The sequence below is a fragment of the Melanotaenia boesemani genome, chromosome 21, assembly GCF_017639745.1.
Source record: "Melanotaenia boesemani isolate fMelBoe1 chromosome 21, fMelBoe1.pri, whole genome shotgun sequence".
Classification (NCBI taxonomy): domain Eukaryota; kingdom Metazoa; phylum Chordata; class Actinopteri; order Atheriniformes; family Melanotaeniidae; genus Melanotaenia; species Melanotaenia boesemani.
This window is the reverse complement of record NC_055702.1, coordinates 6,711,858-6,726,274: the sequence shown is the minus strand read 5'-3', so window position 1 is coordinate 6,726,274 and position 14,417 is coordinate 6,711,858. Positions and strand designations below refer to the sequence as shown.

Genomic DNA, 14,417 nt, shown 5'->3' with positions numbered 1-14,417 from the left:
TAAGGTTTGGCATATTATACACATAATATGAATACTTGGTGTTCATATTACTTTGGAGGCAAGGGCGTAAACACTTAATGTTTGCTAAGTCTTTCTTACTCATCGAGTCCACAGCTGAATAGCCTATATGATATGACCCTTTCTGTGGAAAAAAGTGGAAAGAAAAGAAAAATAAAATTCTGTTTTGATGCTGTTTTTCAGGCAAATTATAAATTTTATAATGTAAATTTTGCAGTCGTGCACAGGATGCATGGTAGAAATTTAGCAAATTATGACCATTCCCGTGTCCAGTGGCATGGTCAGTAAATGTTGTGAGACGTGCATTTTAAGAGGCATAATTTGGACCATTAGTTTTAAAATTGTGCTTAAACTCTTGTTTGGACTGAAATCAGTTCCATTTTAAAATTTATTAAAATATGATAACATATTTGTGTGGATAGATATCTCTGACCTCCCCACCCCACCCCTACATTTTATAAATTACAAATCCACTTTCCTATTATACAGCTAAACAACTTTGTGTTGATCCTCTTCTTCTTGTATTTTTCTTTTTGTTTTGTTTTGTTTTCGTTACTTAGGACCGGCATCATTTTAACCAAACAATATTAAATAGGACTACAAACCATATTATATAAAAATTAGCTGCACGGTTCTCAACAAATCCTGAAATACATTATTCTTAATACATACTAAAATTTAAAAAAACTGCTTATTTGCAGATTTGCATGTAAGAAAACATGATTACGTAAGTCCACAGTGTTACCATCCATGTGCTTCCTTAAATCTTTATACCACCACCCAGTCAAGTAAAGATTAAGAGTAAAGAGTAAATAAGCATTTATCTTTCTTTAGGTTAGAGACCCCAGTCAGGAGCCCTGTGGTCGTCTCACTTTCCTGAAAGAGTGTAAGACCACAAAAGGTCTTCCACAAATCGCTGTGTGCAACCTGAACATAACACTTCCAGCAGTGAAAAAGGTAAGGCAGTGTGAACTCACCATTTTTTGTTGTCATGTCCATAACCATATTCATGGTTAGGGTAGTTTCAGCTCCCATTAAACACTGATATATGAAAGACAGAGAAAGACTTTGGCCAAACTGCCGCCACTGTGTCTTTTATCTGTTTAAAGCTTCTCTCTCTATTTATATATTGATTATCTCTGCAGTGGATCCTTGTCATTGGCTGTTTCATTTTGCTTCTTCTTGCCTTTTGATTTGGATGACTTGCTTTTGGCTGAGAGTTTGCGTGCTTACGAGTTTTTTGATTCTCAGACTGGCTTTGTTTGTGGCTTGACCTCATTTGCTGTTTTTGCTTCTCAATGTTGGCTCTTTAGTTATTTTTTGCTGTTTGGCCTCTTTTTTGTTTTCTTTTTAAGTTGCTAAAGTGGCTTCGCTTCTTATTTGGAGTTTCTGTCAATCACTCCTTTTTCACACCCTGATGTTTCTTTTCCCCCTGCTTTCCATTATGTTACTCCCCCTGTTTCTGCAATGCATCTTGGGAACCAGGAAATGGAGTCAGATGCCGAGGATGAGGTAAACCACACCCTGCCTACTATGTGCTGTCCTCTGCGCCAGATCTTTAGCGGCCCTGCTCTGCCATCTATAACCTTATTTTTTTTACCGCTTCTGCAAGGGCAGTATCAGCTTTCCTTGCTTGAAGCCACCTCTAGCTCCTCAGTTTTGCATGGTACATGGTAGATATGGGAAAAACTACATGTCTTATGTCCAGTCCTTATCCTCTGCACAGTCCAGTATGTGTTACAAGTGGCCCTTTTTCTAAAACATTTGTTAACAATACAATAAAATGGGATTATATGCACATTCAGGCATATGTATTATAGAGTTTCTAGCCTTATCGTGACTAACTTAAACACATTATTTAGGTTATTTTTATTAACATTTAATGTAAGCAGTAGGGCTGTCACTTTTTCTTCAAAATCTCAGCATTTGTTTTAACGTGGGAAAATTTGTCAATAGCTCTTTCAAATAAAAAAAAAAATTGTTAGTGCTTTAGGGTAAAGGTTGGTGTAGATGTCTGCTTCAGACCATTAGAAGTAGTTTGCCTTGTGATCCAGCTACACTTAATGCGTGCACTGGTAACTATGCTGGTGACTGTACTGGTAACCTCTCGGTGAAATAAGCCAATTTTATGTGTGTTATGTTGCCATCAAAATTGAGGTAACTAACATGAAAGGCTGCCCTTACCCTAAATAATCTGAGGAGCAGTTCTGAAGTGTTTTTTTAACACTGTAATAATAAAGATATTGCTATTTGTTAACATTGTACAAAGCATTTGTTACTCAACCACAACAGCAAATCTACAAACTCACCTGCTACACCCAAGCAAGGCACCAGATATAACAAGCATAGAGCTGAATTTTATTTTCTGTCTGACTGCTTGCTATTTAGCACAGTCAGCTACAGCAGCTCCACTCGCCAGAGGCTCATAAAATAAGAATCATATGGAAGAATTTTTTTTCAGTAGAGGGATTTCTGGAATTTATAATGAAACTGGGGCCACGGCATAACATTCCAAGTTGCTGTAAAATTGAATCCCACACAGAGTAGCTGTACAACAACACACGGGAAAACATGTAGACAATAATGAAGGTGAGATACTTGCTAAAGAATAAGACAAGTATCTTAATTTATTTTAAATTAATGTGACAGTCCTAGTAAGTAGTAGCATCGATACTGGCAAAAACAAACAATTTAAGTGCAGGAGGATTTGCTGCCATATTTTACAATTAAATATATTTATGAATACAAACTAATGCAGACTGGGAGGTTTGCTTTAATTCTACACTAAAATGTGCTGATTTTGCAGCACTTTGCATTATAGGGTGACCTAAAACTGATAGGTTTTTGTGTTGTTTGCTATTGTTGCAGACTGAAAAGCCAGAACGACGTCATACCTTTGCATCCCTAGCCTTACGTAAGCGCTACAGCTATCTGGCCGAGCCTGCACTGAGTGAGTTTGACATCTTCACTAATAAACCCTTTGAGTATTAAATAATGCCAAGTTTAGTGAATAAGTTAGTTTGCTAACAGTTTTAATTACATGAATGATCAATATCTAGGTAGATGTTACTTACTCAATGTGACAAATGCATATTTCTCATCCCACATAATACGCACTGTCCACTTGCTTGTTTACAACATGGTACATATTTTTGCATGAGTCAGTGAGTGGTTTTAAGTTTGTGTACCATGCTTGCCCACGTTGTGAGTTGAAGTTCCTCTTGGTTTGTTTGGTTGATTTCCACTGCTGTGTTTTTTTAATTTCTTATGCAGCTAAATTTTACTCTGACTTACCAGCATAGTGTTACAAAACATTTTAGGGGAGGGGAAGTCAAAGTAAAATTTTCTTTGTATTTCATTTGCAGTTTAGAGCTCTTTTTGGCTTTGTGATGATGTGGCACCTTTGCGTGGGACAATAATGCACGTTTGAGGTCTCTTTCAGGCAGTTCTTTTCAGTTTTGCACAATTTTGCTCATCACCAACTTGATGCTGCATGACAAAATGGGCCAAAACTTCAGTCTTGGAAAGCACATTTTGTCATATTTAGTTTGCTTTACCAAAAAAAAGGAAAATGGAAACTTCTGCAGCTCTTGGCTCTATTGTTTCAAACAGTCAAAATTCTCTTTGAGGAAACTGTCATTTTTGGACCAAACAGATAAAAGGCACTCATAAAAGCGGACTGAATTTAGAGCCAGACTCCATATGCTGGTATTAGAATATCTGAAGTCCAAAGAGAGAAGTTGTTTTTGTGGTAATCCTGGTGCATTTGTCTGCCATTTTTCTGTTGTCAGCTGTCAGTCTACACCATTGTCCTTGGAAATTTACTTTGCTGCTTTATGTGCTTTGTTTGGTTTATTTTTTATGTTGCTGTTGTTTGAGTCATTTTCCAATCCTGTATCACAAAGGAACACAACTGTTTCTGTCTACAAGTCCATCTTCAGTCAGTACTTAAATGTCTTACCCAGCACATATATAACTGCTTTTGTTCCCTCCTTAATACTATAACTGCCTCACTGACCAACTCTTCCTCCTCTGGTCTTCTCTTTTTTCACATTTTTTTCCTCTTTTTCCTTTCCCAACATAATTTTTTGTTATCTTTACAATCCATCTTGCAATTCTTTTGATTGTTTTTTGCCATCCCTCCTTCATCATTATTTTTCTGAATTCACCTGAAGAAACAGCAGTTGAGCGAAGTGCAGCAACAAGAGCACTGCCTGCTGGTTACCCTCACAAACCTGTCTTTCCAACCAGACCTTACCCACCATGGTCGACTGCTCCTATTACCGTCCCTGGCCAAACAAGGCCCGCCGGAGTGGGGGGTTCCCTCATCTCTACCGATTCACCGGCAGGCTCACCAGCTGCTTCTCCATTAAAATCTACTTGGCCCCTCTCTACCCCCTCACCTGCATGCCCCACATTGATAAAAGCCTCCATGGGAGTTTCATCACCGGCACCTACTCTGTCTTCCCCAGTTAAATCAGTCAGTGATCTGCCATCCTCATCTCCCATCAGGTCTTACAGGACTGTGCCTTCACCCATTAAAACAGTTGTCCAACAGGGTCAGTACCCTCTTCATGGGTCTGCCAGCCTTGTGACCTCTGGAAGTAAACCTGCCACAGATCCAGCTTCAATCAAAAACTTGGCTTCAGCATACACATCAAGGACCTCCCCCCTTCATTCACTACCCAATGGTTCCTTATCAGAAAGGTCTTCAGCTCCTCCTCATTCTCCAGCGTCGCCAAAAACAACATACAGCATGTACAGCTCTAATTTGCCTTTTAAACCTGCAATTGGGTCCACAGTTGGGACAGATTCAGCAGCAGCAGCCACCCTTCCTTCTATGAAAAGCATCTCAAGTTTGTCCTCTTTAAAAACTTCTGTTGATTCCACACTCTCATCCCGAGGAGGGAGGACATCCATCTCTTCTTTCTCCTCAACTGGACAAACAACCATTCCTTCCTCAGAATTTTCCATGATGAACGGATCTGTCTCACCTGTGAAATACCCATCATCCTCCTCCACACCATCCTCACCTTCTTCGCGTCTGCTCTCAGAGAGAAGTAGCAGCCTTCAAGAAAGGATCCAGGCCACCACACAGGCAGCAACTTCTGGTGTCAGTGCAGCCATAAACGAAGCTATAGACTCATACTCAGTCTCAGGCTATGGCACACTTAAATCACTGTCCTCCTCCCGTAGATCTGCAACAGCAAGCTCTGCTTATGGTTCTCTGAGATCTGCAGCTGTCCCCCAGAGCTCGGCAGTTTCATCCAGTACATTAACTGTCCCTGTTTATTCACTGGTCAATGTTATCCATGATACCCCTGTCAAACCAGGGCCTGGGTCTCTCAAAATGGCACTTCCTGATTCTCCTCGTGCCTCATCCTCATCCTCTTCCAATTTGTCAACATGTGTTACTGGAACAAAAATAAAATCCCAGCTGAAATCCCCTCCGTTTATCACACCGCCCATCATCCACCCAACTGCAGCTTCCAATCAGGAGATACTGAGAGACGTAGCAGACATGAAAGAAGATCTAATCAGAATGACAGCAATCCTACAGACAGACACACAGACAGCAGCTAAAACTGTCCAGACATCACATACTGGCACTCCTAAAGAGACTAAATTAGAGGATGAGGAGCCACATACTTTAGTAGAGAAGGTGAAAGAAGATTTAGTCAAAGTCAGTGAGATATTACAGAAAGATATCATGACCGAAGGTAAAGAGAAATCCTCAGAGGATGAATGGGAGGAATTTTCCAAAGATGAGATTGAAGAGGCACAAAGAACTACCCTCCCAGATTATTATCCTCTTTTTGATGAAAACACACTCTTTCTCAAACATCAGTCAATGGCAAGCAAAGAATTAGAGTTAGCTAGAGTCGTAGATTTCTTAACAAATGACATTGGTGCTAGCTCTCTGTCGAAAATGGCAGAACTGAAAAGTAGATATGAAGATGAGGTAAAAAGGGAAGGGGAAGAGAAACAGAAGCGTGTCCTCAAACCATCTATGTCCATACAAGAGCACAAATTAAAAATGCCTCCACCAGTCTCAGGCATGCTCAGGTCTCCCTCGGAGAAGGACTTAAGCAAGCTTGCCGAGTCATATCAAGGGTCAGACACAATACTGGAATCCCCAGAGGACCTGTCTCATGAGCAAGACAAAAGTCCACTGTCAGACAGCGGGTTTGAGACGAGGAGTGAAAAAACACCCTCTGCTCCTCAGAGTGCTGAGAGCACGGGACCCAAGCCTTTATTCACAGATTCACCCATTCCTCCTTGTGTAACTGAGACCAGGACTGAGGTGGTCCACATTAGGAGCTACGAGCAACCTGATGATCTTCATGAGCCTGGACTCATGGAGGAGGCTGCATCCGCCTTACCTGCAATACAGCCTGAAGAAGCTTCAACAAATGCCCTACAAATGAAAATGCCAGAAGATGACGCCATGATGAACAAAAGTGTGTGTCTTAAAGAGGAAACTCATATTACCACTACCACTAGAATGGTTTATCACAAGCCCAAACTGACTGATGGCACAGAGATGATAGAGGAGGCTATGTCAGTTAGAGATATCATGAAAGCATTCCAATCAGGGAGGGACCCATCTAAAGAACTGGCAGGCCTTTTTGAACATAAAGCTAGCCAGGACTCTGTCAAAGGTGATGAGCTGACTCCTAGATTTCTTGACAGAGAAATTAAATCCAAACCCAAGGTTGAAAGGATAATCGAGGTTCATATCGAAAAGGGTCACAGCACAGCCGAACCGACTGAGGTGATTATCAGAGAAACCAAGAAACATCCTGAACTCTATGTCTACAAAGGTGATCGTGGAATCAAGGAGCTTACTGAATACGATGAGGTACAGGAAGAAGAGGAGCTTACTGCCGAAGAATCCCTGCCCTCCTTTCTGGAAACCTCTCGGGTTAATACCCCTGTTTCGCAAGAAGAAGACAGTCGCCCAAGTTCAGCCCAATTAATAGCAGATGATTCATATAAAGCCCTTAAACTACTTAGCCAGCACTCTGTAGAATACTGTGACGATGAGCTTTCAGAGGTTCGAGGCGAGTCTTATAGGTTTGCAGAGAAAATGCTTCTCTCCGAGAAACTTGACGTGTCTCATTCAGACACAGAGGATTCAGCAACAGTCGCTGACAAAAATCGATTTGTAGTTTCGGATATAACTGGCAGCCGTGAGAGTACAAATCAGCAGCAGGGTAGCCCCAAAAGAGAGTTTGTTTCTAAGTCATCAAAAGATGGGTCCCCTAAATCAGGTAAATTCCTGAACAGAGATGAAACATCTCAGTTTGACAAGGTGACAGTGCTCCATTACTCAACAGAACAGGGCAGCCCCAAACATGCAGTTTGGATGCGATTTACAGAAGACAAACATGACAGGAGCAGGGATAAGTTGCTTTATGAAGATAGGGTAGATCAGACTGTAAAGGAAGCAGAGGAAAAACTAAGTGAGGTGTCACAGTTTTTCCGTGACAAAACAGAGAAACTCAATGATGAGCTACAGTCTCCTGAGAAAAAGCCTGTTAGACAAGAGCCAAAGGAGCCTAGATCCTGGCCTAGTTCAGCCTGCAGCAGCCCAGAGAAAACACAGCAGAAGCCTAAAGCTGGAGAGGAAGGGTTGAGTAAAGGCAAACTCAGGGAGCCTTCAGTAAGTAAAATGTTTGGAAGCTCCACAGTAGCTGAAAAGAAAAGCTCTAGCTTGCCAAGCAGCCCTCAAAAGAGTGTCCTCTCCTATACCAGTGAAAATAAAACCAAACCACAACCAAAGACCAGTGAGTCTGAACCCTCTTCTCCTTCCCACGTAAAATCAACATCCAAAGTCAGTGCTGCGAGGATGAAATTTGAATCTGTGGCTCAGAAAGACAGTCAGAATCAGTCTAGTCCTACAAAAGTTCCTCCTCCAGTACAACCAAAACCATCAATACAGAAATTAAAGGAGAGCAAGCTTCCTGTTTATCAGTTTTTTTCTGGAGGGAAAACTTCAAATGTATCTGAAACATCAGAAGAAGAAAGCCAGAAAAATGAAGTTGAGAAGGACACAGAAGGCAATAAACCTGCTCAGATATCAATACCTAAAACCTCCAAAGTAGACAAGCTGCCCAGCAAAAATTATACAGAGGTCTCTCAACAATTTGGTGAAACTAAGACCGATAAAGCAACAGCTAAAGGGAGAGATACTAGTTCCAGCGTTACTCAGGAAATTAAGGAAAGCAATAAAGGTCAGAAAATTCAGACACTACCAAACATTCAAGAGAGTGATGTTAAAAAATACCAACCAACAGCAAAAAGTGTGGCTGCTCCCAAAGAAACAAAAGTTGAGCTGCCCAAAAAAGATTCAGAGGAACCACAAAACAAAAACCTCAGAAAAAAGACAGAATCTCAAATTCCTGTAAGGACAGCATCCATTTCTTTAGATAATGAACTTGCAAAGAAACAAACAAAAACTAAGCCCTCACAAATACCTCTGTTATCTAAAACCAAAAGTCTTGAGACAGCCCCAGCAAAAACAGATCTAACCTTTGAAATTTTAGATAACGCACCCAAAGATTCCAACTCCAACAACCTTCTCAGTCCCAGAGAGATGCTGGAGAAAGTCATAACCCCTGCAGCTACTGTAACAACCAAAGAGAATTTCAAGGGCATCAAAACGTTACCTGTTTATGTCCAGGTGGGAAGGCAGGCAGAGAGGGAAGCGAAGGGAGCACTGTATTCTGTCAAACAGAAATCAAACTCTGCACTCAGCCCAATAAGCCCAGATGATGATACACTAGAGCAGGTGTCTTTCATAGACAGCTCAGGGAAAAGCCCCATTACACCAGAGACCCCCAGCTCTGAGGAGGTCAGCTATGACCTAACATTAAAGACTCCTGATGGCTTTATGGGATTCATGCCAGGGAAACCAAGCCCTATCATGGAGGTATCTGAAGAATCAGAGGAAGATGATCAGAGCAAGGTGGTTTTCTCTTTTAAAGAAGCACCACCAGAGAGTAAAACCAGTCTCTATATTACTCAAGCAGATCTGGTTAATGCTAATAAAGAAGAAGCTAAATCTGTTGATAACCAGCAGGAATTAACTGATAATTTCTACCAGCAAGACACAGAAAGTGGCCCACATGATGAAATAACGGGGCAGGAGCAGCAAGAAGTCTCAAAAGATAAGGGTATTGCATATATCGAGTTCCCTCCCCCTCCTCCTTTGGACTCGAGTTCGGAAATTTCAGACCAGGAGAGAAAAGGTTCCTGTGCCTCTTCAGAGACTGAAACAGAAATGATGGAGGTGAATTTACAGGAAGAGCATGACAAACATCTGCTGACTGAGCCAATTATACGCATACAACCCCCTTCCCCAGTGCAACCCGGGACGGATGACAGTCAGTCAAATGCTGAAGATGAAGATGAGGATGAGTCCATCTTTCAGCCAATTCCATGTAAGAAATTCACCTTCAAAGTTCCCGAGGAGGAGGACAAGAAGAAGGATAAGACCTCCAAACCAAAAAAGCATGACAAGAATGGGAACAACAAAGAAATAAATGGTGGGACCAATGGTTCCAATGGTTCCAGCAATGGTTCCAAAGGTTCTAACGGCAAAGGAGAGGACTGTGAATATGAACAAAATGGAAATGACCAGTCAATAACAGACTGTTCAATAGCCACAACGGCTGAATTTTCACACGACACAGATGCTACAGAGATAGACTCACTAGATGGATATGAGCTTCAGGATGAGGATGATGGCCTGTGTGAGCAGGCAGAATTACGTCTGTTTGGTCTACCAGACAGCCGGAGAGACGTCTGGGCAACAGACACATTTAGGTCCACCGACCGGTCTTTTCCCCAGACCAAACTGGAGGTTATTGAAGAGGAGAAGACACCAGAGGAATGTCAAAAAGACATTTTGAAAAAGGATATTCCTTCAAATGGTGGAAAGCCTGATAGTGTTAGTAAAGATGAAGATCAAAGTCAGGAACAAAAACACTCAGATAAAGAGGGATTTTCAGACACTTACTTTAGTTATAAGTTAGAAGAAGAGTTTAACTCTACTTTTAAGACTGTCGCCACCAAGGGGTTAGACTTTGATCCCTGGCCCAGTAAAAGTGGTGAAGGAGAAGTTGTTGACATGGGAGGGACACGGGGAAGCAATGGTGAGCCTAAGCCTTTTGGACTGGCAGTCGATGACCAGTCACAGGCCACAACAACAGACACTACCCCGGCACGAACTCCAACGGACGATAGCACGCCGACGAGCGAGCAAAACCCATTCCCCTTCCATGAAGGGAAGATGTTTGAGATGACACGCAGTGGTGCGATTGACATGAGCAAGAGGGACATGGTGGAGGAGAGGCTCCAGTTTTTTCAGATTGGTGAGCATTACTACTCAGCGGGCAGATACAGGGTCAGGGACCCGGAGGTAGATGCCTCCTCACAACACAGAGATCAGTTCGATACTATTTATGCATTATCAGTCCCTCAAGTTTCCATTCAAACTACAACTGTAGAAATATCAAATGTGGCTAGTAGTTACAGCACATGGAGAGACTCTGCCTCTAACACAGAACCTAAATTCTCCACTTTTAGAACAGGATGCAAGTCATCATTTGATAAAACCCCTGATGCTTCAAATAGCACCTCTAAATATAAAACATCAAGCACCTTTGATTGTTGTAATAACAGAACCTCAGGAACAGTTGTAGATAATTTTTACTATTTAACCCCAAACTATGCAGGTTATTACAATTATGATATGCCAAGCATGTCAGATAACTCTTTGAGTAGTAGACCATCATTTGCCCTAGACTATTCAAATGACAGCGCTGGTTCAGATACATCCAAACAGAGGGATTATCTGGGTTGGACCTTGGAAATTCAAAACACCTGTCACCAAAGCACCAATTACCCCCCTGCACCTTCACAACAGATTAGCCATTTGCAAACACAGAGTAGCAATACCAGTAGCACCATCCCAGATTCCCCTTCAGACGGTTCCCAAGCTGGCATAATTGTGTTTGACTTGCTGTCCTATTCAGGACCCACTCAGCAAGAGGTCAGCAGGATAGAAGCATCCCTCAGCCACTTAGGGGAAAGCAATATGGGGGACAGGGTTTTTCCTAATGTAGCAATAACAAAATCAGAAGCCAAAGGAGTCAAGGGCCATATATTTAAATCCAGGTTACCACTGAGAGTGCCCAGCCAAAAACTATGCAGTCAAAAGCAGCTAATAATGAAAGACAAGGCACTAGACAATATTTATAGATTCCCAGTCAGGAAACATACAATGCATGTAGTCAGACAAAGAGTTGACCCATTTGAGGGTAGATTTCCAAAGTCTAAAATCCCAGTATTAAAAGCCATTAAATACCCTTCTTGTTCTCAGGAGCAGAGGCAGGTTAGAACTGAATCTGCATCTAGTCATAAGACTGTTAAAACAGACATATGTAAGGGGCAACCAACTAAAAGCAGATTGAGCACTGAACACAAATACACTTCAATAAAACCTTCCAGTAGAAATGAAGCAAGAAGAAAAAATAGTGCTGTGGTCTCAAAGAGCTGTAAAACAAGGTCTGTTAGTTGCCGGATAGCCAACACCTTGGACACATCCATTCCCAAGGAGGTTGAGACAAAGTTAGAGAGGAAAGCACTGCCCACTGAGGACGAGAAGAGCTGCAGCCTGAGCACTACCACGAACACTTCCCTGTCAGAGCCATCTAGAGCCTCTAGGAGTTCCCGGCCTTCCCGCACCTTTACCTCCACCTCCACAAGCACCACCACATCAACACCGTCCGCTAGAGATGTGAGAGCTCAGGTTGAGCAGGCCAGCTGTGAGAGGATGAGGAGCAGGAGGAAGAGTAGGCGGACTCTTGGAGGGAAGGAGCGAGAGCAGAAGGAGGAAGGGAGTCAGGTTGATCCACCAATCAAGGCTCCTGTGACGGAGAACGAGACTAGTTTGTAAACCTTTTCTAAACACTTGTACTTTATCTTTCTCTTTGAGATGCATGTAGCTGTTGTGGGTGCTCTGTGATGTGATGTAAGTGTAGTTGTCATTTCTTCTTCCTGTCATTCTTGTTATCCGTGTTCTGTTCTGTCTGATGTAGGCGTAGAAGTAAAGGCTGAGACATTGAGGGTCAATGACAGACTTCCTGGATTAAGCTGGTTTTGTTCTGCCTGAAGTCAGGCTGTTTCAGATTAGATAAGAAACAGATGTCATTGAGTTATCTTGTCATAATAATGAAAAAAACAAGCCAAAGAGGGTGTAGTAAATAAAAAGAACCACAGACATTACAATTTCAGTATTAAAAGAAGCCTTTTAGTTGCTGAATTAGAAGTGAGTATTCATTCCTTTGTCTTAGTGTGGACTACTGCATACACCCTCGGTTTTATTTCACACAGAGATGACATTAGTCCTGCACCTCATCCTGAAACACAACCCTCACCTCCACTCTGACTGTGATTCAGACTTAAGCGTATGACTTTTTTTGGGGGGGGGTTACAACCTTATGTTTGTTTATGGTCTGCTTGCCTGGTTCGTTGACATTTTAACCTCTGGAATCACTGACAGAGCAATAAATCAGCTCAAACTTGTTAGCACATGATGTCTGCAGTCAGCCATCGATTGGAAATGAGTAGATTTCAAGTTGACTCCTTCAATTGTTTTTACTCAGTGAGGGGGTCATGTTGCCTGTTAGTGATGTGATACAAAACTTTTAATACTAATACTAACACTGATCCTAATACTGCTCAACATAAAAATGTTTAATATTTGTTTGTTTTTTACACTTTTCTGGCTTCACAGATCCAAGCTGACTCCCTGTTGTTTTTTAATAGTTCTGTCTTAAAAGTAATTAATACATAAATTTAATTAGATTTATATTTTAAGTCCATTTACTGGCCAGAATGTATCATATATCATGTATTTGTCCCCATAAGCTAATTGTATTCAACGTTGTCAAATATAATTTTTTAACTTTCTTCATCGTTTAGAACAAAATTGTGAATCTGGTCCATCCTATGTTTATAAGTGTGTGCTTATTTGAGAGGTTTAGTATGACTGACACAAGTGCACACCAAAGAGTCATACAGAGATTATTTTATTGATAATGTTCACATATTTTACTATGATTAGATAGAGTTTTAGACCTACTGTTTTAGAGCTGTAGCTTTAAAACTCTATCAAATCATAATAAAATATGTGAGCATTATCTCTGGAAAGGTCAACTCTGATGAAGTGAAGCAACACAAAATTAGAGGCTTTGGTACTGGCAGTTCAGACAAGGCCTCCAAAATGGCCAAACCTCAGGTTTTAAAAGGTTAATAACCTTCAGAGATGATAGGTGTCATGCTAAATTTATTTTCAAATATTGTTTCTTATTAAATGTACAGATAAAAGTAGCAGTGTTGCCCTATCTTACCTTCTCCAAAGATAAAATTTCCCAAAATGTCCAACTACTATGTAAATGTTGAAGAGTGTTTGGCCAACAAAACTGGGAGACCTAGAAAACTGATGTAAAGTAAGTCTTTGTTCCAGCTACAACAACTCTAAATACCTTTAACATGAGCATCACATCAAAAAATTGCAACACCTTTAGTGTAACTTAACAAGCATACATCTTAAGGTTAAATCACATTAGTGTAACAATCTAAAAAAGTTAAACGCAGTTTACATTCCTAATCTGTTTCTTTGATTAGTTTGGGAGCCATTTTGTATGTCTCTCTATCAGAACCACATCTGATAAATTAGAGGACCGTTCTCATGGCATCATGTTAACTGTTTGTCTCCGGCCCCTCCCTTGCTTCCTGACTCAGGCCCTCAGAGCCCCTGTGAGAGGACAGACGTCCGCATGGCGATAGTAGCCGACCACCTCGGCCTCAGCTGGACTGGTGAGTTTGAACACACCTGAGTTTCTCAATTTAACCAACATAAAGCAGCACAAAGTGATGCAAGAATACCATCTACAGCACCAACTGTGCTGCAAATGTGAGATTTTCAAAAGGCTCCAGGGGTAGAATGAATCAAGCTGGACTCAGATCAGATCTTCCATTGATAGTTTATGGTATTTGTTGCCATCTAGTGGACATTAAGTGTAAAGACTTTTGCTAAACAGTACTGCAGTAGCGTTTATAACCATATACATCACACATTCAGATAATCCAACATCAGATTAGACTTCTGTAACATCACTGAGATTTATGTTTGTTTTAAAATTTTCAACATACTCAACTAATGATGAGATATACTAGGATATCAGATGGGAAAAATATGTTTAGTAACGTGCATTGCTGATTTAAATAGCTCAAAGCCTTGAGAGCATGTTTGTTTTCAGTATATTGAAGAGAAAAGGTGATATAGTTTTATGTGTGTATCGCAGTTGAGCAGCGATAAGGGTGTG

At 41.2% G+C, this 14,417-nt stretch overlaps 1 protein-coding gene across 12 annotated transcripts in view; it reads left to right on the top strand.

Moving 5' to 3' along the window:
• Positions 1 to 14,417, top strand: part of LOC121632655 (ankyrin-3-like) — a 161,747-nt gene that overhangs the window by 132,171 nt on the left and 15,159 nt on the right. For 9 of the 12 annotated variants that reach the window (XM_041974317.1, XM_041974319.1, XM_041974323.1 and 6 more), the window contains 4 exons: positions 853 to 975; positions 1,504 to 1,530; positions 2,887 to 2,968; positions 13,834 to 13,908. In XM_041974317.1, the coding sequence (XP_041830251.1) occupies positions 853 to 975; positions 1,504 to 1,530; positions 2,887 to 2,968; positions 13,834 to 13,908 (307 nt within the window). The remainder of the gene's footprint in view (positions 1 to 852; positions 976 to 1,503; positions 1,531 to 2,886; positions 2,969 to 13,833; positions 13,909 to 14,417) is intronic. The other 3 variants (XM_041974327.1, XM_041974321.1, XM_041974324.1) reach the window with 1 other exon arrangement.